The 27,928-nt window shown below is 43.0% G+C and overlaps 1 protein-coding gene across 1 annotated transcript in view; it reads left to right on the top strand.

The window, feature by feature from the left end:
- LOC126473669 (solute carrier family 22 member 7-like) overlaps positions 1 to 27,928 on the top strand; it is a 241,284-nt gene that overhangs the window by 17,720 nt on the left and 195,636 nt on the right. Inside the window, exons 2-3 of the mRNA XM_050100902.1 lie at positions 7,895 to 8,154; positions 14,274 to 14,516. Of these exons, the coding sequence (XP_049956859.1) occupies positions 7,895 to 8,154; positions 14,274 to 14,516 (503 nt within the window). The remainder of the gene's footprint in view (positions 1 to 7,894; positions 8,155 to 14,273; positions 14,517 to 27,928) is intronic.

Here is a 27,928-nt window from a genome sequence, read left to right as displayed (position 1 = left end):
TAACTTCAATGGCCACGTAGTCTGCAAGACATACGGAGGGCTACATCTGCGTCTACGGAACTGCTCTACAGTTCACAAAGCCTCTTCCAGACTATTTCTCGACCGTTCCTCTCTCGAATACAACGTGGGAAAAATGAAGAACTAAATCTTTCTGAGCGATCTCATTTTTCTCTTATTTTTCTCGTATTTTATTACGCCCCCTGCCAGGCACTTCAATGTGAAGTAGAGAGTAGTCACGTGGATGTAGATAGTCATTTTTCCCTACGCAATCAACAAAATATTTCCGCTTTCGGAGGAAAAAGTTGATGAGGATTGAAACACGTATGTTATGTAGCAGCGATGGCGAGGCATGACAGAATCTCTGACCAGAGAGTTATTTATCGTTGCTAGTCTGCGCTTGACCGCGCGAGAGTTCTGTTGCATGTAGGGAGTCAGTAGTAGTAGTTGCTAGTTGCACTCAGTCAATGCTAGTAGCGCGCAAGAGACAGTCGGAGTTGTGTGTGAGGAGTCGGAGGGCGTCGACATGGCCCTCTGGTCAAGATTCAGGAAAAGGTATATTTTTTAAATAAGGTAATGAAGCAGCATTGCGCTCATCTGATAATGTAATGCATCTTAACTGTAATTAATTTGTTCAAGAATCGCCCCAATAATAATTTTGTTTTCAAACCAAGCATTTTTAAGAAAACCATCATTTGAATTGAAAGAAAGTCTCCCATGCATTTCCTTAAAGAAAAGTTTCACTTAAATTCAAAGTTGCGCAGGGCCTAAGATCGACATTTCGGTCTATTTGCGTTTTCATTGTCACTGAGATTTCATTATCATTGAATTGTCTTACATTTTTGTGGGCAGCTTACACTTGGTTCAGATTGCTAGTTCTCATTTAATTGTCATTGTCAATAAATTATTTTATTTGCTGGGAGGTTACACTAGGTTCTATTCTCGTTAACATTTAAATATTGTCTTTCAAATTTCTCTGGGGAGGTTACAGGATAGAAACAGGGATAGCGTTCATGATGCCATTTTAGCAGCTATGGCTACAAAAGTTAATAAAACAGTCAAGACGGCTAGGAGAGCGTTTCTGCTATATAGAGCAGATAAGATGTTCTTAGCATCTCACTTAGAGGCTGAACTGATGTCACTTAGTTGCAGCAAGAGCGACGTAGAGGAATTATGAGGAAAGTTCAAGCAGATTGTAAATCCTGGTCTCGGGAGTTACGTGCCTAGTAAGTGGATAAAGGATGGGAAACTTCCACCATGGTTTATTAACGAAATTCAAAAGTTGCTGATGATGGACTACGAAGATAGATACGAGAAATTAGGGCTCATATGAAGGCATACAGACAGTCGTTTTTCCCTCGCTCTATTTACGAGTGGAACAGGAAAGGAAATGATTAGCAGTGGGACAGGGTACCCTCCCCCTAGCACCGTACGGTGGCTTTCTGAGTATTTGCGTAGAAAAGGATGTAGATATAGTTTCTGTAAAAAGCTTGTGTTTTAATGACTGCCGGCCTAGCTCATCATATCCAGGACGCTCTTCCCGCTGTTTCGGGATATTACAAAACAAGCTGCCTGTTTTTGAACCAATCGGTCCTCATTTATAATGTCCACTGGTTTTGTTCGTTTCTTGATACTGATTTTGTGTAGGACTTATCGACTGTAGCCGGCCGCGGTGGTCTAGCGGTTCAGGCGCTCAGTCCGGCCGGAACCGCGCAACTACTACGGTCGCAGGTTCGAATCCTGCCTCGGGCATGGATGTGTGTGATGTCCTTCGGTTAGTTAGGTTTAAGTAGTTCTAAGTTCTAGGGGACTGATGACCCCAGATGTTAAGTCCCATAGTGCTCAGAGCCATTTGAACCATTTATCGACTGTTTTCGCAATTATTATTCATAGTTTGTTTCTGTTTCCTGTTCTTACATTCCCTCGCCCCTTACAGGCAAGAGTGAGTTCTCACAATTATAATATGCCACTCTTAATCCATCAATTTATCAAGCGCAGCGTGAAATGTGGTCACTTGTCTTGATATACCACTTCAAGTTATCTGTTTTTGTGTTTTTAACGTAAATTTCTATATTGTTGTATTCACCAACATACAAGTTGGCAGGAAGTGAACACCCTGGGGTGGTCACAGGGTGTTTACACTGAGGTGACAAAGGTCATAAGATACCTCCTAACATGGTGTCGGACCTCTTTCTGCCCAGCATGTTGCAAGAACTAGACGTGGCATGGACTCAACAAGTCCAGCTGAGCCATGCTACCTCCGTAGCCGTCCATAATTGTAAAAATGTTGACTTCGCCGGATTTTGTGCACGAACTGACCTCTCGATTGTGTCCTATAAATGTTCGATGGAATTCATGTCGGGCGACCTGGGTGGGCCGCGTGGGATTAGCCGAGCGATCCCAGGCGCTGTGGTCATGGACTGTGCGGCTGGTCCAGCGCGGAGGTTCGAGTCCTCCCTCGGGCAAGGGTGTGTGTGTTTGTCCTTAGGATAATTTAGGTTAAGTAGTGTGTAAGTTCAGAGACTGATGACCTTAGCAGTTTAGTCCAATAAGATATCACACACATTTGAAATTTTTTGATCTGGGTGGCTGAATCATTTGCTCGAGTTGTCCAGAATGTTCTTCAAGCAAATGGCGAACAGTTGTGGCCCAACGAGAAGGAATCTGTGATCTATAAATATTCCATTATCGTTTGGAAACATAAAGTCCATAAATGGCTGCAACTGATCTCCAAGTAGCCGAACATAATCATTTCCTATCAAAGATTGATTCAGTTGTACCAGAGGAACCAGTACTTTACATGTAAACACAGCCCACACCGTTATGGAGCCACCAGCAGCTTACACAGTGCCTTGTCAACAACTTCATCCATGGCTTCGTGTGGTCTATGTCACTCAAAACCTACCATTAACTACTAGTGAAATCGGCACTCATCTGACCAGGTCACGGTTTTCCAATCGCCTGGTGTCCAACTCATATGGTCATGAACCCAGCAGAGGCGCAGCGGGAGACGTCAGTAGTGGGGCAAGGCGGTTTCTACCCCAAAGTGTCATTATCCAAGACGGCGGAAGGGCGTCATTACCCCAGGGGCGGCGTCACCCTGAAGTACCATTATCCAATATGGCGACCGTGAAGCAAGTATGCAATGCCACATGACGTCAGCTGATGATGCAAGTACTGTTATCGAAAATGGCAGCTTTCGGCAGGAAGATAGGTCAGTTGGGCTGCCTCTACTAACCTAAGAAAATGGTGGGAAAGTTAGGGCACTTGGGTTACCTCCACTAACCTAAGTCGCTTCTTCCTAGGAACTGCACATGAATCTTTATTTAAACAATTAGAACAAGTACCACCATCAAGTGTTTTCGCCATCCTCTTGGAAAAAGGCCGTGAATTTTGCTATAAGAGCTTACTCCTGCAGCTGAGGCAAGTTAATATGGTGTCGCCCCACTGGAGACTACTCATTCAATTCAAATATAATTTTTTATAAATTTAACTTTGATTAAATTTCTTTAAATTTATTAGCTACCCACAGCATTAGTGTCGTGTTACCGCCACAAGAGGCTGAGATACAGGTGGTCCATGTTTTAGTAGCTGTATTACATGCTCTCATTATGCTCTGGACATAAGTTTTTATTTAAACAATTAGCGGGAGTACAACCATCATATAGGGAAGACACCTAGTTTCAACTACTTTTCAAGGTCACCCAACCATATTTCCTACACACATTGAGGGACGGATGTCACCCAGTTTATTTATTATGCTGGTACAAAAACTCACCTTGCCAGTGGTCTAGAGGTAGGGGGGGGGGGGGAGGGGAATTGATGTGAAAAAGGGATCAGCCTGTTCTGGGATGTTGGAGAGAGGAAGGAGGGTATTTTATTTATTTTTTGAACAGTTTATTTAGCCACAGATTTCACCTAATTTATTTATTTATTATGCTGATGCAAAACACTCACAGTGACGTGCTTGGGTCACAATATACAGTTTACAGACCTGGAAACTGCTTTTAAATAATGCATTATGCTGATATGCAGAGACCCAAACAACTCGTAAGTTACTCAAATAATCCAGTACACACCATGCAGACATGCAAACTACTCGTAGATCTGTAAGGTGTCAGGCAAATCCAACACCTTCCATGAAAACCCTGACATGATAAGCAAATCCAGTAGTATGTCACATAGCTCCAAATAAATCGTGACATTAAATTAACCAAAGTAATACGAGTAACGAGTGAGCAAATGGAATACAATAGACTAACACAAGAATGCCTAAATGCAAGTCATACCTTCTCACCGTGAGACAGACGCAGTTCCGAGGGGGAAACGAGAACAGAAGCCGAGAGCAGAACCGTGTTAAGCTGGAAGGCACTACGATAAGGGACGGACGGACACCCACGTCGCCAGCTAACTGCTAGGACCACACCACCCATAAGTTTTAGCGTGAGACTTTTTCGCATCTCTGTTACGTCAAGACCACCCCCCAGCAAATGTTAAAAGCTAGAGCCCTCCAGAAGAACAGTATAGATCTTACGGTAACACAAAAAGGGCTACACCACCCGCAAGTTTTAGCGTGAGACTTTTTCGCGTCTCTGTTACGTTAGGAGCACCCCCCAGCCCGTGTTAAAAGCTGGAGCCCTCCAGAAGTACAGTATACATCTTACGATAACGCTAAAAGGACCACACCAGCTGTAAGTTTTAGCGTGAGACTTTTTCGCGTTTCTGTTACGTTGCAAACTTTAAAAACATTGCCCCACCACGAAAAGTATAACGTTTCTCATTGGATAGACAGAATTTTTGTAGGCGGAGCTTAAGGTTAACATTCAGACCCTGATTGGTCAGATGAAAACACAGCCAGATAGTTTTTTAAAGCAACTTCGATAAATAGTAGTAAGGAGAAGTTAGGAGAGAGTTGCTTCCGAGACAGCGAGGTGAGCGGAGTTGTGCTGTCCACCGCCCCCTGACGAACACCGACAAGGTAATGAACGCACGCGATGCCGCATAACAGCGCACAAAGCTTCACTCAGAACTGCAGAAGTCTCATCTGGTACACCCCCTTTATGCGTAATACTAGTGTCGTTCGTCAATTAAAGCTCATGGTGTTCACATTTACCACTTGAAGTAAAAATCTGAAACGCGATGATTTCTCTGTTATATAGTTATTGAGAAGCCACATCAACCACTGTAATTTACGACAAGTTAGATAAGTAATTAAAGATAATTGAGGGTCACTGTAGACCATTTTGATAGTTTTCTCTTTTGTGAAACTTAATTTAAACCTAGATTATAGATGTGATATGGCATAGGTCATCCTTCGATCCATTGTAAAACTTGGAAAGAATATTCGTTCACACTTTTGTTGAACGTAGTTGGTTGTTACCATCCTGTATTAAAACATTTCCTTTTATCATTAGTGCAATTTATGAACGATGTTTTGTGAGTAGAATAAAATTTCCAATGGTAAACTTAACTGCTTTTTCGACGTTATTTTACCAGCTAACTAAAAATAGGAAGCCTTGAACCCCTTCCACTAAATTTAGTTAGTATTAAGATTCCTTTACAGGGAGTGCAGTGGAGCTGACGCTGAAATCATTAAGTATTTGGTTATATCATCGCTAGTCTCACCGAACTCTTCTGAATTCTACATGTCATGTGTGGTCTGACGTCTCCTTACCAGCAACAGGTCCCAGGTTGAAACTATTCAATTCCCTAAAAAACACGCTCAGAGCGTCGTTGCGCGAAAGTGGTAGGGAGACACGATATAGAGCAAACAGACACCACGCAGAATGTTGAGAGATCACTGAAATAATGCATTCAAACACCTGAAAATAATTCAACGCACAAACACACTGTGCAAGTAAAAAAAATGCAACTTGCCAGCCACTTGAACCCTGATTCTATTGAATGGAAATCCTAAGTCCACCTCCTAACAGAAACTGTCTACATGCGGTAGAGGAAGGTTAAGTTAGTGTACTTCATTTATTTTGCTTGGCAAGCTGACTCAATTATCCATCCTAATTACTTAATTAATTATAAAGATCGGTCCTAATTTCACATCTATATTCATTGCGCATGGTTGAAGTAGAGAGGACATAAAATGTAGACTGGCAATGGCAAGGAAAGCGTTTCTGAAGAAGAGAAATTTGTTAACATCAGGTATAGATTTAAGCGTCAGGAAGTCGTTTCTGAAAGTATTTGTATGTAGCGTAGCCATGTATGGAAGTGAAACATGGACGATAACTAGTTTGGACAAGAAGAGAATAGAAGCTTTCGAAATGTGGTGCTGAAGAATGCTGAAGATTAGATGGGTAGATCATATAACTAATGAGGAGGTATTGAATGGGATTGGGGAGAAGAGAAGTTTGTGGCACAACTTGACTAGAAGAAGGGATCGGTTGGTAGGACATGTTCTGAGGCATCAAGGGATCACCAATTTAGTATTGGAGGGCAGTGTGGAGGGTAAAAATCGTAGAGGGAGACGAAGAGATGAATACACTAAACAGATTCAGAAGGATGTAGGTTGCAGTAGGCACTGGGAGATGAAGTTGCACAGGATAGAGTAGCATGGAGAGCTGCATCAAACCAGTCTCAGGACTGAAGACCACAACAACAACAACATGCATAGCGCTGCACAAGGAGGGCTTAAAATCGCAAAAAGTAACTATACCATAAAGCTTGCGTTATCCAGCTGGAAAAAAATTCGTGATACCACACCAAAGTTACTCAAATATCTATCCTAATTACGTAATTAATCACAAAGATCCGCCATAATTACACAAATGTATGCACAGTATAATAAAGATTTATACCACTCGAAACCTGCAACAGAAACACTCAAACTCTACCCAACACCTACAAGCTAGGGGTAAAAACGTCCAACTGACTAGATCCTGGTGTTGGACAGAGATGAATTTAAAAAAAGTGTGTTACCTGCAAGAGTATAGCATATCCATTTTTGACGTCAGACACCACTACACACACGTACTAAAAAAAAAATTGCCCTAACCAAAGCCAAAACAAGCTATAACAGCTGATCGAAAGAAAAGCATCACAGTACTGGGGGAAATCGTCATCCTAAAAGACTGCATTCTCATCCATATACAATCACAAACTATGAGATAGAGCTACTACACTTACAGTCTCGCGGCCCGTGTAGCCCCAGCCGCAAGTCTCGCTGAAATGCCTCGCGGCGCCAAGGCGAAAATCCTGCTTTTCCCCCAAATGCATCCTGTTCGTCTAAAAGTATACTGATGACCGATAGGTTTACCGTTAACAGTCGCAAGTAGACAGTGCTTTAAATCATATACAGAACACGTGGCTGTATATGAGTCGAACGAAGACTATGTCATGCAACTGATGCATCCTGACAGTGGAAAAATTGACCAGCAGCAACTTCTCCCCCTCTAGAATCCATCATAAGTCTACCATTAAATCGTACCTCGTTACAGCTCCACCTCAATCGATCATCAGCTACTGGACATGCTAATAATACCTCAAACACCAAATATTGACATGAGTGAGTCACAGGCATATAAGAATTGAATCCAACAAAGAAAAAAAAACAGTAATTGTAAAAGAAGACAGCAAACAGGATGGACTGAGTGATTATACATAGACATAAATAAATAAAACTCATTAACATTTTGTCATAAGAAATTAGCTACTTTTGCCACAGCAAACAATGTACAATTATAAATTAGGCTCATTACCGACAATGAAACTTGTAACTTTGCTGCTGTTGGTCACTGGAAACAGAACTAGATAATTCTATAGAGACATAAAATTGTTGCCCACATTCTATACCGGCTAGCCGGTACAAACAAAAAACAAATGTCTTCTGCTTTCCTGGGGACTCACTACCTTTCCGTGTCACCGCTGCTTGGTTATTCATTTTCAGGAGAGGACTGGAATCCATGAATGCAGTACAAAAACAAAGGCTTCTCCAGCATTCGAAGAGGTCCTGGACGCCATTGGGTCCAGGGGGAAGTTCCAGACGAGGCTGAACATCGTCTTCGTTTGCTTTGCCTCATGCTTCGACCTGATGAGCGTCAACATGTTCTACCTGGCTATGCAGACTCCTGATCACTGGTGCTACGTCCCTGGCAGGGAACTTTCCAACCTTTCAGTTGAGGAGTGGAAGAACCTCACCATACCGAGGTTTGTAGCAGTAAATGTTTTAGCTTTCATCGATCGATTCTTGGTAGCATGTTTTATACAGTATGAATGGGAACACACACAACTTCGATGTAAAATTCTACAGTATTTATTATTTTTGCACAAACGGCTCTTATGCAACCGTCAGGTACAAAGATAAGTATGTGCTGCAGTGAAATTTTGTTGCCTCATGTATTTTAAACTAGTGCATCTAGAGAGTATCTCTATTTCCAGACATGTAAAATGTAAACGTTAGGTTTAAGAATAAAACAAGAGGGATTGTTTCAGTGTAAATGCTATGTAAGATAATTTAACTAAGATAAAATAAAGGAAGGAAGACGAACTATCTCGAAATAATTTGGAATGAATAAACATGTATCCATCAGCCTAAGCTTAGTACTGAATGACCAGATTCATAATCCCAGCCAGGCCCTGTTGTAAATTACACCTCTTTCGAATATGTATTGTTCAGTTTATTTTCTTCTGTGAACAACTATTGTAATTTGTATACGGTCCATTAATTAATGTGTCACATATTTTATCTTAGTTAAATGGTCTGTCATCGCATTTACACTGGAATAAAACCTGTTGTTTTAATCCTAAAATCTAACGTTAATATTTCTAATATAGTCTTTGGAAAAGTTATTGATTGGTTTTCTGCGAATGGGCTTGCTCTGAGCTTTGAAGAAACACAGTACACCCGCTTTTCTACTGCAAGGAATACAGTTCCTTCAATAAATATAACACATCAGCAGAAGTCAGTAGCCAGGGTAGAGCATACTAAGTTTTTGGGTGTACATCTAGACAAGGATCTTAATTAGAAAATTCATATTTTGTATCTCCTAAAGCGACTAGGTTCATCAACTTGTGCTATCAGAATAATTGCTAAGTTAGAGGATATAAAAATTAGCTAGCTAATATTCTTTGCATACCTTCACTCTGTGATGTCATACGGAATACTACACTCCTGGAAATTGAAATAAGAACACAGTGAATTCATTGTCCCAGGAAGGGGAAACTTTATTGACACATTCCTGGGGTCAGATACATCACATGATCACACTGACAGAACCACAGGCACATAGACACAGGCAACAGAGCATGCACAATGTCGGCACTAGTACAGTGTATATCCACCTTTCGCAGCAATGCAGGCTGCTATTCTCCCATGGGGACGATCGTAGAGATGCTGGATGTAGTCCTGTGGAACGGCTTGCCATGCCATTTCCACCTGGCGCCTCAGTTGGGCCAGCGTTCGTGCTGGACGTGCAGACCGCGTGAGACGACGCTTCATCCAGTCCCAAACATGCTCAATGGGGGACAGATCCGGAGATCTTGCTGGCCAGGGTAGTTGACTTACACCTTCTAGAGCACGTTGGGTGGCACGGGATACATGCGGACGTGCATTGTCCTGTTGGAACAGCAAGTTCCCTTGCCGGTCTAGGAATGGTAGAACGATGGGTTCGATGACGGTTTGGATGTACCATGCACTATTCAGTGTCCCCTCGACGATCACCAGTGGTGTACGGCCAGTGTAGGAGATCGCTCCCCACACCATGATGCCGGGTGTTGGCCCTGTGTGCCTCGGTCGTATGCAGTCCTGATTGTGGCGCTCACCTGCACGGCGCCAAACACGCATACGACCATCATTGGCACCAAGGCAGAAGCGACTCTCATCGCTGAAGACGACACGTCTCCATTCGTCCCTCCATTCACGCCTGTCGCGACACCACTGGAGGCGGGCTGCACGATGTTGGGGCGTGAGCGGAAGACGGCCTAACGGTGTGCGGGACCGTAGCCCAGCTTCATGGAGACGGTTGCGAATGGTCCTCGCCGATACCCCAGGAGCAACAGTGTCCCTAATTTGCTGGGAAGTGGCGGTGCGGTCCCCTACGGCACTGCGTAGGATCCTACGGTCTTGGCGTGCATCCGTGCGTCGCTGCGGTCCGGTCCCAGGTCGACGGGCACGTGCACCTTCCGCCGACCACTGGCGACAACATCGATGTACTGTGGAGACCTCACGCCCCACGTGTTGAGCAATTCGGCGGTACGTCCACCCGGCCTCCCGCATGCCCACTATACGCCCTCGCTCAAAGTCCGTCAACTGCACATACGGTTCACGTCCACGCTGTCGCGGCATGCTACCAGTGTTAAAGACTGCGATGGAGCTCCGTATGCCACGGCAAACTGGCTGACACTGACGGCGGCGGTGCACAAATGCTGCGCAGCTAGCGCCATTCGACGGCCAAAACCGCGGTTCCTGGTGTGTCCGCTGTGCCGTGCGTGCGATCATTGCTTGTACAGCCCTCTCGCAGTGTCCGGAGCAAGTATGGTGGGTCTGACACACCGGTGTCAATGCGTTCTTTTTTCCATTTCCAGGAGTGTATTTTGGGGTAACTCAACACTCAGGCAAAAAGTATTCACTGCTCAAGAAGAAGTGGTTGGAATAACGTGTGGGGTTTGTAGTCAGTACTGCTAGGGAACGATATACACCACAATTCATGAAATAATTGAGAAACAGATAGCGAATATTGCAATCCGATACATCCAGTAATTACCGTAAGAACGACGGAAGACTTATCCTGTATGCTCGAGATGTTAATCATTTTATTGTATCCCAGTGGGATCAAATGGCTCTGAGCACTAAGGGACTTAACATCTGAGGTCATCAGTCCCGTAGACATAGAACCACTTAAACCTAACCAACCTAAGGATATCACACACATCCATGCCCGCAGCAGGATTCGAACCTGCGACCGTAGCTGCAGCGCGGTTCCGAACTGAAGCGCCTAGAACCGCTCGGCCACAGCGGCCGGCTTGCCGCCTACAGATCACGTCTCGAGCGTGATAGGAAGACGTACACTTCACGACAGTCTCTAGCCGGCAACTTTTATGAATGACCCACCTTGAATTTCAGGCATGACAAGACGTTCCCCAATGTACCTTTAGGAGGCAGTTTGCTTCCACGACACAATGAATACAAGTGTGTCTTCGGGTCCATGGGTGTCGAACCCCATACTGATGTTGATCATTTACACCATTTTCGAACGGAATGAACGTTTGATCATTTAACACTTGTTGCCTGATGAACACCTCCACCGTCTCCAGAATGAGGTTTAGCTTCTGTAAAGTTTGGAAGGTAGGAGACGATATACTGGCAGAAGTACAGCTGTGAGTCGTGCTTCCGTAGCTCAGATGGTAGAGCACTTGCCCGCGAAAGGCAAAGGTCCCGAGTTCGAGTCTCGGTCGGGCACACAGTTTTAATCTGCCAGGAAGTTTCACCTCCACCGTCTGATATAGAGGGTGGTCACTGATCGTGACCGGGCCAAATATCTCACGAAATAAGCGTCAAACGAAAAAACTACAAAGAATGAAACTTGTCTAGCTTGAAGGGGGAAACCAGATGGCGCTATGGTTGGCCCGCTAGATGGCGCTGCCATAGGTCAAACGGATGTCAACTGCGTATTTTTAAATAGGAACCCCCTATTTTTATTACATATTCCTGTGGTACGTAAAGAAATATGAATGTTTTACTTGGACCACTTTTTTCGATTTGTGATAGATGGCGCTGTAAGAGTCACAGACGTATCCCTCACAATTTTAGACGAACAGTTGATAACAGGTAGGTTTTTTAGATTAAAATACAGAACGCAAGTACGTTTGAACATTTTATTTCGGTGATACATGTACCTTTGTGAACTTGTCATTTCTGAGAACACATGCTTTTACAGCGCGATTACCTGTAAATACCACATTAATGCAATAAATGCTCAAAATTATGTCCATCAACCTCAATGCTTTTGGCAATACATGTAACGACATTCCTCTCAACAGCGAGTAGTTCACCATCCGTAATGTTGACACATGCATTGACAATGCGCTGACGCATGTTGCCAGGCGTTATCGGTGGATCACGATGGCAAATATCCTTCAACTTTCCCCATAGAAAGAAATCCGGCAACGTCATATCCTGTCAACGTGCGGGCCACGGTATGGTGCTTCGACGACCAATCCACCTGTCATGAAGTATACTATTCAATTCCGCTTCACCGCACGCGAGCTATGTGCCGGACATTCATCATGTTGGAAGAACATCGCCATTCTGTCATGCAGTGCAACCTCTTGTAGCAACATCGGTAGAACATTACGTAGGAAATCAGCATACATTGCACCATTTAGATTGTCATTCATAAAATGGGGACCAATTATCCTCCCATAATGCCGCACCATACATTAACCCGCCAAGGTCGCTGATGTTCCACTTGTCGCAGCCATCGTGGATTTTCCGTTGCCCAATAGTGCATATTATGCCGGTTTACGTTATCGCTGTTGATGAGTGACGCTTCGTCGCTAAATAGAACGCGTGCAAAGAATCTGTCATCGTCCCGTAATTTCTCTTGTGCCCAGTGGCAGAACTCTACACGACGGTCAAAGTATCGCCATGCAATTCCCGGTGCATAGAAACGTGGTACGGGTGCAGTCGATGTTGATGTAGCATTCTCAACACCGACGTTTTTGAGATTCCCGATTCTCGCGCAATTTGTCTGTTGCTGACGTGCGGATTATCCGCGACAGCAGCTAAAACACTTACTTGGGCATCATCATTTGTTGCAGGTCGTGGTTGACGTTTCACATGTGGCTGAACACTTCCTGTTTCCTTAAATAACGTAACTATCCGCCGAACGGTGCGGACACTTGGATGATGTAGTCTAGGATACCGAGCAGCATACATAGCACATGCCCGTTGGGCATTTTGATCACAATAGCCATACATCAACACCATATCGACCATTTCCGCAATTGGTAAATGGTCCATTTTAACACGGATAATGTATCACGAAGCAAATACCGTCTGCACTGGTGGAATGTTACGTGATACCACGTACTTGTACGTTTGTGACTATTACAAAGGGAAAAAAGTGGAGTGTTTACTCAAATTTCTTTACGTACTGCACGAATATGTAATAAAAAATGGGGGTTCCTATTTTAAAAAACGCAGTTGATATCCGTTTGATCTATTGCAGCGCCGTCTAGCGGGCCAACCATAGCGCCATCTGGTTTCCCCCTTCAAGCTAGACGAGTATCGTTCTTTGTAGTTTTTTCTTTTGATGCTTAGTTCGTGAGATATTTGGCCCGGTCACTATCAATGGACCATCCTGTATATTGGAACGATGCTTCGTGACGTAACATCTCCCTTCTAGGTCCGTACATAAAATACATTTGTTGCTCCAGTAATTCCTGTTCTAACTTTTCTCAGACATCTGTCCGCATACCGAGTCAGAAATTTCATGTCGTCAGCCAGATACCTACATTCGTGCAGAAGAACTGATACTGCACCCACTGCAAAGGCACTATTTCTCGTGGCGCGTTAGTCCGCGATTATGATTCGAACTCCGATTGCTTGCGCTGCGAAGAATTTGAACCTGCTCCATCAACTCAACCACAGGGGAATGACCATTTACTACAAGCGTGTTCTTAAGCTCCCTTAGAAACGTCGTGTACGAGGACTGAAAAAAAAAATCACTATTAATATTGAGACTTTGTGTACTTAGGAAATATGTTCAGTTGCTAGTGGCTGGACACAAGCTAGAGCCTATCTCTGTCCAAATTTACATTTTTGCATGTACTGGTGTTCAGAACATTTTGTGCATTTCACAGCGTAAACAGACAACTGTAGGTCGCAAAACAATAGCGTGTTAATATGACACGACGAAAAGTTCTTCAGTAGTATCAAGAAGCTCTCTTCTTGTCTGGATGTAATTATTTCGTATATTTATTTTTCCACTCTTTTCGGTCCGCAGCTCGTGGTCTTGCGGTAGCGTTCTCGCTTCTCGCGCACGGGCTCCCGGGTTCGATGCCCGGCGGGGTCAGGGATTTTCCCTGCCTCGAGATGACTGGGTGTTGCTGTGTCGTCTTCATCATTATCATTCATCCACATTACTGTTGGAGGAAGGCAATGGCAAACCACCTCCTTTAGCGCCTTACCTAGTCATCAGCGCGGGTCTCCTGCATCTTTCCCTACTTTCCTCGGAGTATGGCGCCTCATCATCACTGTTTTCGCGTCACATGAGTAAGCTGTGGGCTCCTCTTTTACGCCCTAAGTTATGTCCTGCTTGTTACAGGGAAGGAGCCTCGTTCAGCAAGTGCCTGATGTACAACCGGAGTGATGTGACTGACTTCGGCGGCAGCAGGGAACCTGTGAAGTGCCAGCACGGTTGGGAGTATGACGACACGTGGTTCTCCCTGACGGTGACGTCACAGATGAACTGGGTCTGCGACAACCGGCAGGCCGTCAATGACGTCTTCTTCTACTCACAGATTATTGGAGTGGCCCTGGGGTTACTGTTTGGCTACATTGGCGACATGTGCGTAGCTATTTTTTTTATTACCGGTTTCATCCACCATGAAAAGACACACTTATTATTTTCAGTACACAGAGTGTTACAAAAAGGTACGGCCAAACTTTCAGGAAACATTCCTCACACACAAACTAAAGAAAAGATGTTTATGTTGACATGTGTCCGGAAACGCTCAATTTCCATGTTAGAGCTCATTTTAGTTTCGTCAGTACGTACTGTACTTCCTCGATTCAGCGCCAGTTGGCCCAATTGAAGGAAGGTAATGACTTCGGTGCTGGTGTTGACATGCGACTCATTGCTCTACAGTACTAGCATCAAGCACATCAGTACATAGCATCAACAGGTTAGTGTTCATCACGAGCGTGGTTCTGCAGCCAGTGCAATGTTTACAAATGAGGAGTTGGCAGATGCTCATTTGATGTATGGATTAGCACGGGGCAATAGCCGTGGCGCGGTACGTTTGTATCGAGACAGATTTCCAGGACGAAGGTGTCCCGACAGGAAGACGTTCGAAGCAATTAATCGGCGTGTTAGGGAGCACGGAACATTCCAGCCTATGACTCGCGGCTGGGGAAGACCTACAACAACGAGGACACCTCCAATGGACGAGGCAATTCTTCGTGCAGTTGACGATAACCATAATGTCAGCGTCAGAGAAGTTGCTGCTGTACAAGGTAACGTTGACCACGTCACTGTATGGAGAGTGCTACGGGAGAACCAGTTGTTTCCGTACCACGTATAGCGTGTGCAGGCACTATCAGCTGCTGATTGGCCTCCACGGGTACACTTCTGCGAATGGTTCATCCAACAATGTGTCAACCCTCATTTCAGTGCAAATGTTCTCTTTACGGATGAGGCTTCATTCCAACGTGATCAAATTGTAAATTTTCACAATCATCGTGTGTGGGCTGACGAGAATCCGCACGCAATTGTGCAATCGCGTCATCAACACAGATTTTCTGTGAACGTTTGGGCAGGCATTGTTGGTGATGTCTCGATAGGGCCCCATGTTCTTCCACCTACGCAGAATGGAGCACGTTATCATGATTTCATACGGGATACTCTACCTGTGCTGCTACAACATGTGCCTTTTCAAGTATGACACAACATGTGGTTCATGTACGATGGAGCTCCCGCACATTTCAGTCGAAGTGTTCGTACGCTTCTCAACAACAGATTCGGTGACCGATGGATTGGTAGAGACGGACCAATTTCATGGGCTCCACGCTCTGACCTCAACCCTCTTGACTTTCATTTATGGGGGCATTTGGAAGCTCTTGTCTGCGCAACCCCGGTACCAAATGTAGAGACTCCTCGTGCTCATGTTGTGGATGGCTGTGATACAATACGCCATTCTCCAGGGCTGCATCAGCGCATCAGGGATTCCATGCGACGGAGGGTGGATGCATGTATCCTCGCTAACGGAGGACATTTTGAACATTTCCTGTAACAAAGTGTTTGAAGTCACCCTGGTACGTTCTGTTGCTGTGTGTTTCCATTCCATGATTAATGTGATATGAAGAGAAGTAATAAAATGAGCTCTAACATGGAAAGTAAGCGTTTCTGGACACATGTCCACATAACATTTTTCATTTCTTTGAGTGTGAGGAACGTTTCCTGAAAATTTGGCCGTACCTTTTTGTAACACCCTGTATAAGAATTTAAATTATTTTTAGAATTTATGATAGGTTTTTCCATAGCGACAGATATGTAGTACATTTCACATATCACTACCGTTTCAGTCACTATAATAAGAGTGCATTATTATTATTATCGATGTATTCCTATATGTCACGTGCATTAAACTGTTCTTTCGCATTGTATCTTTTTCTCTAGGCTCTGTGGTGAAGTTAGTTACTTGTTTATGCTCCATGGATTCTTTTTAAAGTGGTACTAGATATTTATCTTAGCAAAAAGAGGAAACCGAAAGCTAATCTTATTCGTACATAGAAGCCAAAGGTACTTAAGGGTTTAGTTGGTTAAGAATTTTACGACTTTTGTACACACAGACATACACACCCACCTATCCTTCATACTTTTCTATAGTAAATATTGAGTCCAAGGAGCTAAAAGTAGATTAATGTTACACGTAATTGACCTAAGATTAAGATACTGCAGTACGATGTATTACATTGTGAAAGTGTGTTCTCGAATCGTTTTTTACTATTAATTTATGACACATTTCTGCCAATTAGTATTCAGTTGTATAGGAAAATGTAATATATATCGTAACGATGTAAGATGTATTTCACAAATTTATTGGTCTTATTTGTCCTCTTATTTTCCTTGAGCAGTTTACAGCACATTTTTATTCCCAGGAAGAAAATGTTATTCTGAGTTTTCCATTTGTTTTTTCCTCCTATATTTAACGTCAAGTTTGATCATGCTCTATAATCATAACCAGAACTTTATGGGACTACCAACTGATGTTTTCTTAATGTGGATAAAAGGTTATTAAATGTGCTCCATGATATTAGTATAAACTTTAATTCCTGAAAGAGATTTTTATAGTAAACCGAGTTACTATTTTTACTTATTACTCTGATGCCCATTGTCTGTAGGATTGGTGGGGTTTAAGAGACCAAACTACATGGTTATCAGTCGGTCCATCCTATATGTGCCAAGTGGGGAAGTGTCCTCAGAGTGGAAGGACGCAGAAGGCAAACCCTGATGAACGTGTTGTAACTGAGGATCAATAAAACCAAAAGATACTAGTAGAAGCAAGCAGAAGTGAGTGACGGGTAAGCGGGAGAATGGGGGTGTGTTTCTCCACTCAGAAAATAGCTGGAGGCATCCAAAACATGTCATGTCTGAGGTGCACCCTCTGCATGCGACTGGCGTTTCCTCTCCCTCCATTATCACAATAAAAACTAGCAAAACAGGCAAGTTTATTAAACGTCATGGAAGACAATAGCACCGATGAGACAGTAAACCAACGATATATGAGTAAAAGAATAAGGACTTGAGAGGTGGGAAGGGCAAAAGCCAGGCTGGATCACCGACCATCCCCTGGGTTGGAGCAGGAGAGGGGGTACCCCTCCAACCCTCAAGTGACTGACGATGCCATTGTGCCCTCCCTCACAGAGAGGAGTAGAAACCAACTTTATGGGTAAAATGTGAAACCAGATCAGCCACTCTGACGTCATCCACTAGCACCAGAAGCAGCGTATCTGCAGGTTTAGGGTTTGACGGTACAGTGGCCAGTTTAGAGCATTCCAGAAGGATGTGGACACCCATCAGATTGGCACCACACCGACAGTGGGGTGAATCCTCATGTTGTAGGCTGTGGCTGTGGGTCAGCCGAGTGGGGCCAGATTAGATTAGATTAGATTAATACTAGTTCCATGGATCATGAATACGATATTTCGTAATGATGTGGAACGAGTCAAATTTTCCAATACATGACATAATTAGGTTAATTTAACAACATACTTAAGTTAATATAACAACTTTATTTTTTATTTTTTTATTTTTTTAATATTTTTTTTTTCTTAATTTATATCTAAAAATTCCTCTATGGAGTAGAAGGAGTTGTCATTCAGAAATTCTTTTAATTTCTTCTTAAATACTTGTTGGTTATCTGTCAGACTTTTGATACTATTTGGTAAGTGACCAAAGACTTTAGTGGCAGTATAATTCACCCCTTTCTGTGCAAAAGTTAGATTTAATCTTGAATAGTGAAGATCATCCTTTCTCCTAGTATTGTAGTTATGCACACTGCTATTACTTTTGAATTGGGTTTGGTTGTTAATAACAAATTTCATAAGAGAGTATATATACTGAGAAGCTACTGTGAATATCCCTAGGTCCTTAAATAAATGTCTGCAGGATGATCTTGGGTGGACTCCAGCTATTATTCTGATTACACGCTTTTGTGCAATAAATACTTTATTCCTCAGTGATGAATCACCCCAAAATATGATGCCATATGAAAGCAATGAGTGAAAATAGGCGTAGTAAGCTAATTTACTAAGATGTTTATCACCAAAATTTGCAATGACCCTTATTGCATAAGTAGCTGAACTCAAACGTTTCAGCAGATCATCAATGTGTTTTTTCCAATTTAATCTCTCATCAATGGACACACCTAAAAATTTGGAATATTCTACCTTAGCTATATGCTTCTGATTAAGGTCTATATTTATTAATGGCATCATACCATTCACTGTACAGAACTATATGTACTGTGTCTTATCAAAATTCAGTGAGAGTCCGTTTACAAGGAACCACTTCGTAATTTTCTGAAAGACAGTATTGACAATTTCATCAGTTAATTCTTGTTTGTCAGGCGTGATTACTATACTTGTATCATCAGCAAAGAGAACTAACTTTGCCTCTTCATGAATATAGAATGGCAAGTCATTAATATATAATAAGAACAACAAAGGACCCAAGACTGACCCTTGTGGAACCCCATTCTTGATAGTTCCTCAGTTTGAGGAATGTGCTGATCTTTGCATGTTACGAGAACTACTTATTTCAACTTTCTGCACTCTTCCAGTTAGGTACGAATTAAACCATTTGCGCACTGTCCCACTCATGCCACAATACTTGAGCTTGTCTAGCAGAATTTCATGATTTACACAATCAAAAGCCTTTGAGATATCACAAAAAATCCCAATGGGTGGTGTTCGGATATTCAGATCATTCAAAATTTGACTGGTGAAAGCATATATGGCATTTTCTGTTGAAAAACCTTTCTGGAAACCAAACTGACATTTTGTTAGTACTTCATTTTTACAGATATGTGAAGCTACTCTTGAATACATTACTTTCTCAAAAATTTTGGATAAAGCTGTTAGAAGGGAGATTGGATGGTAATTGTTGACATCAGATCTATCCCCCTTTTTATGCAAAGGTATAACAATAGCATATTTCAGTCTATCAGGGAAAATGCCCTGTTCCAGAGAGCTATTACACAGGTGGCTGAGAATCTTACTTATCTGTTGAGAACAAGCTTTTAGTATTTTGCTGGAAATGCCATCAATTCCATGTGAGTTTTTGCTTTTAAGCAAGTTTATTATTTTCCTAATTTCAGAGGGAGAAGTGGGTGAGATTTCAATTGTATCAAATTGCATAGGTATGGCCTCTTCCATTAACAGCCTAGCATCTTCTAATGAACACCTGGATCCTACTATATCCACAACATTTAGAAAATGATTATTAAAAATATTTTCAACTTCTGACTTTTTGTTCATAAAGTTTTCATTCAATTTGATGGTAATACTGTCTTCCTCTGCTCTTGGTTGACCTGTTTCTCTTTTAATAATATTCCAAATTGTTTTAATTTTATTATCAGAGTTGCTGATTTCAGACATGATACACATACTCCTGGATTTTTTAATAACTTTTCTTAATGTAACACAGTAGTTTTTATAATTTTTGATAGTTTCTGGGTCACTACTCTTTCTTGCTGTCAGATACATTTCCCTTTTCCGGTTACACGATATTTTTATACCCTTAGTAAGCCATGGTTTGTTACAAGGTTTCTTACGAGTATATTTAACTATTTTCTTGGGGAAGCAGTTTTCAAATGCATTTACAAAAATGTCATGAAATAAATTATATTTTAAATTGGCATCAGGTTCACGGTACACCTCATCCCAGTCTATCTGCTGTAGGCTTTCCCTGAAATTTGCAATTGTTAAATCGTTGACTGAACGTACTACTTTGGAGGACTGTTTAGTATTGCTGAATGGAGCTATGTCATGTATTGTAACTAGCTGTGCACCATGATCAGAAAGACCATTCTCAACAGGCTGAGCATTTATCTGGTTAAACTTATCTTGGTCTATAAAGAAGTTAACTATCAGTGAGCTGCTATCCTTTACCACCCGAGTAGGAAAATCAATAACGGGTGTCAAATTGAAAGAACCGAGTAATACTTCAAGGTCATTTTTCCTATTACCCTCTTTCAGAGAATCTACATTGAAGTCCCCACAAATAATAATTTGCTTCCCCCTGTCTGACAGATAGCACAACAAGGAGTCCAAATTTTTCAGAAATAGATGAAAATTTCCTGATGGGGACCTATATACAGTTACAATTATAAATGTGCCTTTATTTAATTTAAGCTCACAGGCACATGCTTCTATATGTTTCTCTACACAAAACTTTTTTGTTTCTATACTTTTTGCACAATGATAACTTTTGACATATATGGCAACTCCTCCTTTCTCCATATTTTCTCTCATTACATGTGCAGAGAGCTTATATCCACTTACATTTACCTTATCCATATCAGTAACAATGTGATGCTCAGACAGGCATAGTATATCTATTTCATCCTCAGCTTCTAAATCTTCTAAACAAACCAGAAGCTCATCTGTTTTATTCTTTAAACTACCAATATTTTGATGAAATGTACTTACATTATTTTTAATTATACTTTTATGAGAACCTTTCCTTATTCTAACATTTGCAGTACTCTCCTGTCTGAGTTTCTCATTGTGCTTAGACCTAGTTCCTATACCAGCGGTCACACGGTGTTCAGAGATGCAGATTATGTCAACTGGGTTGGGTGACTTTAATTCATCAATGCAATTACCTAGGACTGAGATACAACTTGGTGGAGATAAAATTTCTGGTGATTGGTGAAAATTTATAATTGATAGCTGTGATTGGTGATCCAATGTGCTAGAATTGTGCTGTTTAATTTCTTTCCTAAACTGAAGATTTGTTTCAATCCTGACCTCTCGTAGAACTTGACATCTTTCTGTCTTACCTATCCTAAAAAAGGTGCTGCTCCAACACCTGTAACCACTGGTATTTTACCATTCATGGCAGTGCCTCCCCCCCTTAAATTTCCTGCTATTACCCCAGCCAGTTTCCCCTTCCCTTTCCTGTTGAGATGTAGGCCGTGCCTGGTATAGTCCCACCTACTGAGATAATCAACAGGAACCACACCAATATGAGCCCCCGCACCCGACCCAAGCAGCCGTTCCAACTCCAAATTAACTCTCCCAACAGAAGAGTTCAAATGAGGCCGGTCATGGCGTCTCAGGACAGATACAAATTCAACATTGGTGTGTCTCGATGCCGACGCAATCTTTACCAGATCACACTCTATACTGTACCCAGGATCTCTGTCGATGCTGTTCCCTGGCCCTCCCACAATAACCACGGTGTCTTCCCTGGTAAATCCTTTACAGAGTGGACCTAAATCCTCTGTCACCTGATCCAGACTAGCACTTGGTTTGAAAAAATTTGTGACGTGGTATTCTGGTCCTAATTCCTCCTGCAGAAGTTGGCCTACACCTCTGGCATGATAACTGCCTAACAACAAAACTTTCTTCCTTTTCAATGACTTTCCTATTGAAAGTTTGTTGTGTCCTGTCTACACCTACCTCTGTTTGAGGCTCATCAGTTTCTAACTGAAGCAACAGGTCAAACTTATTTTTGACATTCACCACAAAACTGTCAGACTTAGTTCTAGGCCTGTTCCTTCTGCTACCTGTTGCCACTTCCCACCTCTCTTTGCCCTTCTCCCTCCTTAACCTGTCCAGATCTTCCCTAGCCTGATCTAGCTCAGCCTGAAGGGCAGCAATTTTCCCCTCCTGTTCCACTATCTTCCTGTCTCTAAATGTGAAGCTGGCAGAGAATGGCATATTCTCTGTGAGAAGCACGAAGGGAAGAGTGCCACATAGAACGGTGGCTTATTTCTTGCAGTTTGTTCAGAGAAAGCAGGGCACACCAAGCGGTGCTCAGCTGATGGTGGAGAGTCGACTGCAGGCCAAGTTCTGAACCTTTAAACTCCAAAGTCGCCGATCTGGTAGCTAACGTGGCCAACAGGTCAGCATATTCGTTCACTGGGATCCCAACGTGACCTGGGGTCCAGACATAGACGACAGACCATCCATCTTGATGGAGGTCGGAATGGAGATCTGGATAATCACGACCAGTGGGTGTCGGGGGCAGCGCTGGTCGATAGCCAGGTGACAATTTTTAACCTTGAAATTTATACTGTTATTACACAATCCAAGATATTATCACCTAATGGTTATTTAATGGTTCATGGTGTGGGTTCCTGGCATCATGTCCTAGTTCATGAACCACGGGCAACGTGTGAGTGGCCAAGTAAGTGGTCCTGACAGTCTGGATGCCAGTTACTTTGGTAGAAGGCTGGGCATCTCGGACATATTCTGAGTCGTGGTCACCTTTGTGCTCATACGGCAAAGACTACCAAATCCACCGGTTAGTCCCTCAGCGGTTAGGGGTAAAACTCAATGGGACCCGGGGCCAGTAAGGCTAGCAACATGCTTCCCTGGTACTATAAATATGATGCTGGCAACAATCAGAGCAAAATGCCTCAGACCTTTGGAGGTGACGGAGTCCCACCTCTAATTGACAAACCAGGGACTCCTAAGATACGACTCGGCAAACGAATGGTAACGAGATGGGGAGCTATTAATATCAATGGGGGCTACTCTGGTAAGAAGGTAGAGCTGGCAGAGGCTGCAAGTAAGATGGGGCTGGACGTTTTAGCTGTTAGTGACATTCGGGCAAGGGGTGAGAAAGAAGAGGAAGTGGGAGAATACAAGGTCTACCTGTCAGGAGTCAAAGCAGGAATAGGGTAATGGGGTGTAGGGCTTTACATCAGGAAAGAAGGGGAACCCAGCGTAGTTGCAATAAGGTATGTAAACGAACGACTGATGTGGATAGATTTGACAGTGTCTAGCAAGAAAATTAGGATTGTGTCAGTATATTCGCATTGTGAAGGGACAGATCATGATAAGATGGATAGTTTTTATGAGGCACTCAGTGATGTAGTTGATAGAGTAAAGGACAAGGACAGTGTTCTGCTCATGGGTGATTTTAACGCCAGGATTGGAAATCGAACAGAAGGGTATGAAAAGGTTATGGGTAAATTTGGAGAGGATATGGAGGCCAACAGGAACTGGAAACAGCTCTTGGATTTCTGTGCCAGTATGGGCTTAGTAATCACAAACTCCTTTTTTAAACATAAGAACATTCACCGGTATACTTGGGAAGGCAGGGGAACCAGATCTGTCATTGACTATATAATAACAGATCAGGAATTCAGGAAGGCTGTGAGGGACACACGTGTATTCAGGGGATTCTTTGATGACACTGATCATTATTTAATCTGCAGTGAAATTGGGATTGTGAGGTTGAAAGTGCAGGAGGTCAGGTCCATATGTAGGAGGATAAGAGTGGAGAAACTTCAGGATAAAGAAATCAGGCACAAGCACATAACAGCGATCTCAGAAAGGTACCACATAGTTGAATGTAGTCAATTACAGTCATTGGAAAAGGAATGGACAAGGTACAGGGACACAGTACTATAAGTGGCTAAAGAATGTCTTGGAACAGTAGTGTGTAAAAGTAGGATGGAGCAAACAGCTTGGTGGAATGATACAGTCAAGGCAGCCTGTAAAAGGAAAAAGAAGGCGTATCAAAAATGGCTACATACCAGAACCCAGATAGACAGAGAAAGTTATGTTGAAGAAAGAAACAAAGCCAAACAGATAATTGCAGCATCCAAGAAGAAATCGTGGGAAGACTTTGGAAACAGGTTGGAGACTATGGGTCAAGCTGCTGGAAAACCATTCAGGAGTGTAATTAGCAGTCTTCGAAAGGGAGGTAAGAAGGAAATGACAAGTATTTTGGACAGGTCAGGAAAACTGCTGGTGAATCCTGTGGATGCCTTGGGCAGACGGAGGGAATATTTTGAAGAGTTGCTCAATGTAGGTGAAAATGCGATCAGTAATGTTTCAGATTTCGAGGTAGAATGGGATAGGAATGATGATGGAAATAGGATCACATTTGAGGAAGTGGAAAAAATGGTCAATAGATTGCAGTGCAATAAAGCGGCTGGGGTGGATGAAATTAAGTCGGAACTCATCAAATACAGTGGAATGTCATGTCTTAAATGGCTACACAGGATAATTGAAATAGCTTGGGATTCGGGACAGGTTCCATCAGACTGGACAAAAGCAGTAATCACACCAATCTTTAAACATGGAAACAGAAAAGATTGTAACAACTACAGAGGTATCTCTTTAATCAGCGTTGTGGGTAAAATCTTCTCAGGTATTGTTGAAAGGAAAGTGCGAGTATTAGTTGAGGACCAATTGGATGAAAATCAGTGTCGGTTTAGGCCTCTTAGAGGTTGTCAGGACTAGATCTTTAGCTTACGGAAAATAATGGAGAAGTGTTATGAGTGGAACTGGGAATTGTATCTATGCTTTATAGATGTAGAAAAGGCATATGACCGGGTTCCTAGGAGGAAGTTATTGTCTGTTCTACGTGATTATGGAATAGGAGGCAAACTTTTGCAAGCAATTAAAGGTCTTTACATGGATAGTCAGGCAGCAGTTAGAGTTGACAGTAAATTGAGTTCATGGTTCAGAGTAGTTTCAGGGGTAAGACAAGGTTGCAACCTGTCTCTACTGTTGTTCATATTATTTATGGATCATATGTTGAAAACAATAGACTGGCTGGATGAGATTAAGATATGTGAACACAAAATAAGCAGTCTTGCATATGCGGATGACTTAGTTGTGATAGCAGATTCGATTGAAAGTTTGCAAAGTAATTTTTCAGAGCTAGATCAGAAATGTAAGGACTATGGTATGAAGATTAGCATCTCCAAAACGAAAGTAATGTCAGTGGGAAAGAAATATAAACGGATTGAGTGCCAAATAGGAGGAACAAAGTTAGAACAGGTGGACGGTTTCAAGTACTTAGGATGCATATTCTCACAGGATGGCAACATAGTGAAAGAACTGGAAGCGAGGTGTAGCAAAGCTAATGCAGTGAGCGCTCAGCTACGATCTACTCTCTTCTGCAAGAAGGAAGTCAGTACCAAGACTAAGTTATCTGTGCACCGTTCAATCTTTCGACTAACTTTGTTGTATGGGAGCGAAAGCTGTGTGGATTCAGGTTACCTTATCAACAAGGTTGACGTTACGGATATGATAGTAGCTAGGACGATTGCAGGTACTAGTAGATGGGAACAATGCCAGGAGGGTGTCCACAATGAGGAAATCAAAGAAAAACTGGGAATGAACTCTATAGATGTAGCAGTCAGGGCGAACAGGCTTAGATGGTGGGGTCATGTTACACGCATGGGAGAAGCAAGGTTACCCAAGAGACTCATGGATTTAGCAGTAGAGGGTAGGAGGAGTCGGGTCAGACCCGGGAGAAGGTACCTGGATTCGGTTAAGAATGATTTTGAAGTAATAGGTTTAACATCAGAAGAGGCACCAATGTTAGCACTGAATAGGGGATCATGGAGGAACTGTATAAGGGGGGCTATGCTCCAGACTGAACGCTGAAAGGCATAATCAGTCTTAAATGGTGATGATGATGATGATGATGATGATGATGTTAATTTAACAGTATTAATACGGTATTAATATCCACTTATGTGGTTTGGTGGCTCAGTGGTTGAGAGCTATACTACCGATCGAAAGGTCATGGGTTTGGCACCTAGTCAATCCCACAATATTTATCTGATACTTTTCACATTCGGGAGTGATTTGCATATACGAAATATGCGTAGTTGCACTGTGGTTCGAGGGTTCACGTTGAACTGTATATCACTCTATAGCTCAGTTCTATGGCCGAAGGATGTTATCAGCATGTGCGCAAGTGGGTGTGACGCATATGTCCGTCCATGGTATGCTCGCTCTCACTGGGTTCTACAGATATATCTGTCCACAGCATTCTGTGGCTTGTAGCTAATGCGAGTGACGAGTTTAATGCCAATAGATATTGCACACTTAGGTGATAAAAGTTATGGGATCCGCCTAAGATAGATCGACTCAGACCTTCTTTTCACAGACGTAGTGGGGCATCTCGACATGGCAAGGACTCAACAAGTCGCTAAAAGTCCCCTACAAAAATTCTCAGCTGTGCTGCCTCCACAGCCCGCCAAAATTGTCAAAGCGTTGCTGGTGCAAGGATTTTCTGCACGCAGTGACCTCTCGATTAAACCCCTTAAATGTTCAATGGGATTCGTGTCGGGCGACCTGGCTGGCCATATCATTCGCTCGAATTGTCCAGAATGTTCTGAAAAGGAATCTCGAACAATTGTGGCCCACTGACGTGGCTCATTGTCGTCCATAAAAATTCCATCTTTGTTTGGGAACATGAAGTCCATGAATGGTTGCAGGTGGTGTCCAAGTAGCCGTACATAAAAATTTCCAGTCAAAGTTTAACTGGACCAGAGGATACACTTCATTCCAGCCCGCACCGTTATGGAGGCACCAGTAGCTTGTTGAAACTTGCGTCCATGGCTTCATGGGGTCTGCGCCCCACTCAAACCCTGGCGTCAGCTCTTACCGTCTGAAATCGGGACTCTTCTGACCAAGCCACTGTTTTCTGCAGTCGTCTGGGGTCTAACTGATATTGTCACGACCCCAGGAGAGGCACTGCACAGATGTCGCCCTGTTAGCAAACACTCACCTCGGTCGTCTGCTGCCAAAGCCCATTAACATCAAATTTCGCCGGCCTGTCCTTAGGGATACGTTCGTCGTACATCCGACATTGATTTCTGTGGTTATCTGACGCAGTGTTGCTCTCCTTTTAGCACTGACAACTCTACGCAAACACCGCTCGGTCGTTAGGTGAAAGCCGTCGGCCACTGCATTCTCCTCGGTGAGAGGTAGTGCCTGAAATTTGGTGCCCTCGGTACACTTTTGGCACTGCGGATCTCGTAGTATTGAATGCTCTAGCGATTTCCGAAGTGCCATGTCTCATACATCTCGGTAGCACCACCATTCCGCGTTCAAAGTCTGCTAATTCCCGTTGTACGGCCATAATCCGTTCGGAAGCCTTTTCACACGGATCACCCGAGTACACATCACAGCTTCGGCGACGTACTGACCTTTCATACGTTGTGTACGCCATTCTACTGCCATCTCTACATGTGCATACCGCTATCCCAATACTTTTGTCACCTCAGTGTAACGCTATTGGTTAATGACAAAAGATAAAGAAGAACGAGAAGTAGAGAGATAACCCATCACGGGCTGTACCTACAGTGATGAGCCAACAGTTACGACCACCACCCACCACGACACTGAATGCCGCCCTGTGGCGACACTTGAAGCTGTAAGGAGAGCACATGGGGACTTCAGAAGAAGAGATACTCATGTCGCCTCACGCTAAGACTAATGCGCAACAAGAGTGGCACACAGTCAGAAGAGAGTTTTTTTTTTTTTTTTTTTTGGTCCATCAGTCTACTGACTGGTTTGATGCGGCCCGCCACGAATTCCTGTCCTGTGCTAACCTCTTCATCTCAGAGTAACACTTGCAACCTACGTCCTCAATTATTTGCTTGACGTATTCCAATCTCTGTCTTCCTCTACAGTTTTTGCCCTCTACAGCTCCCTCTAGTACCATGGAAGTGATTCCCTCATGTCTTAGCAGATGTCCTATCATCCTGTCCC

The sequence above is a fragment of the Schistocerca serialis genome, chromosome 4 (genome assembly GCF_023864345.2).
Source record: "Schistocerca serialis cubense isolate TAMUIC-IGC-003099 chromosome 4, iqSchSeri2.2, whole genome shotgun sequence".
NCBI classification, from domain to species: domain Eukaryota; kingdom Metazoa; phylum Arthropoda; class Insecta; order Orthoptera; family Acrididae; genus Schistocerca; species Schistocerca serialis.
The sequence above is the reverse complement of the archived record's forward strand: the minus strand, read 5'-3'. Positions and strand labels throughout refer to the sequence as shown.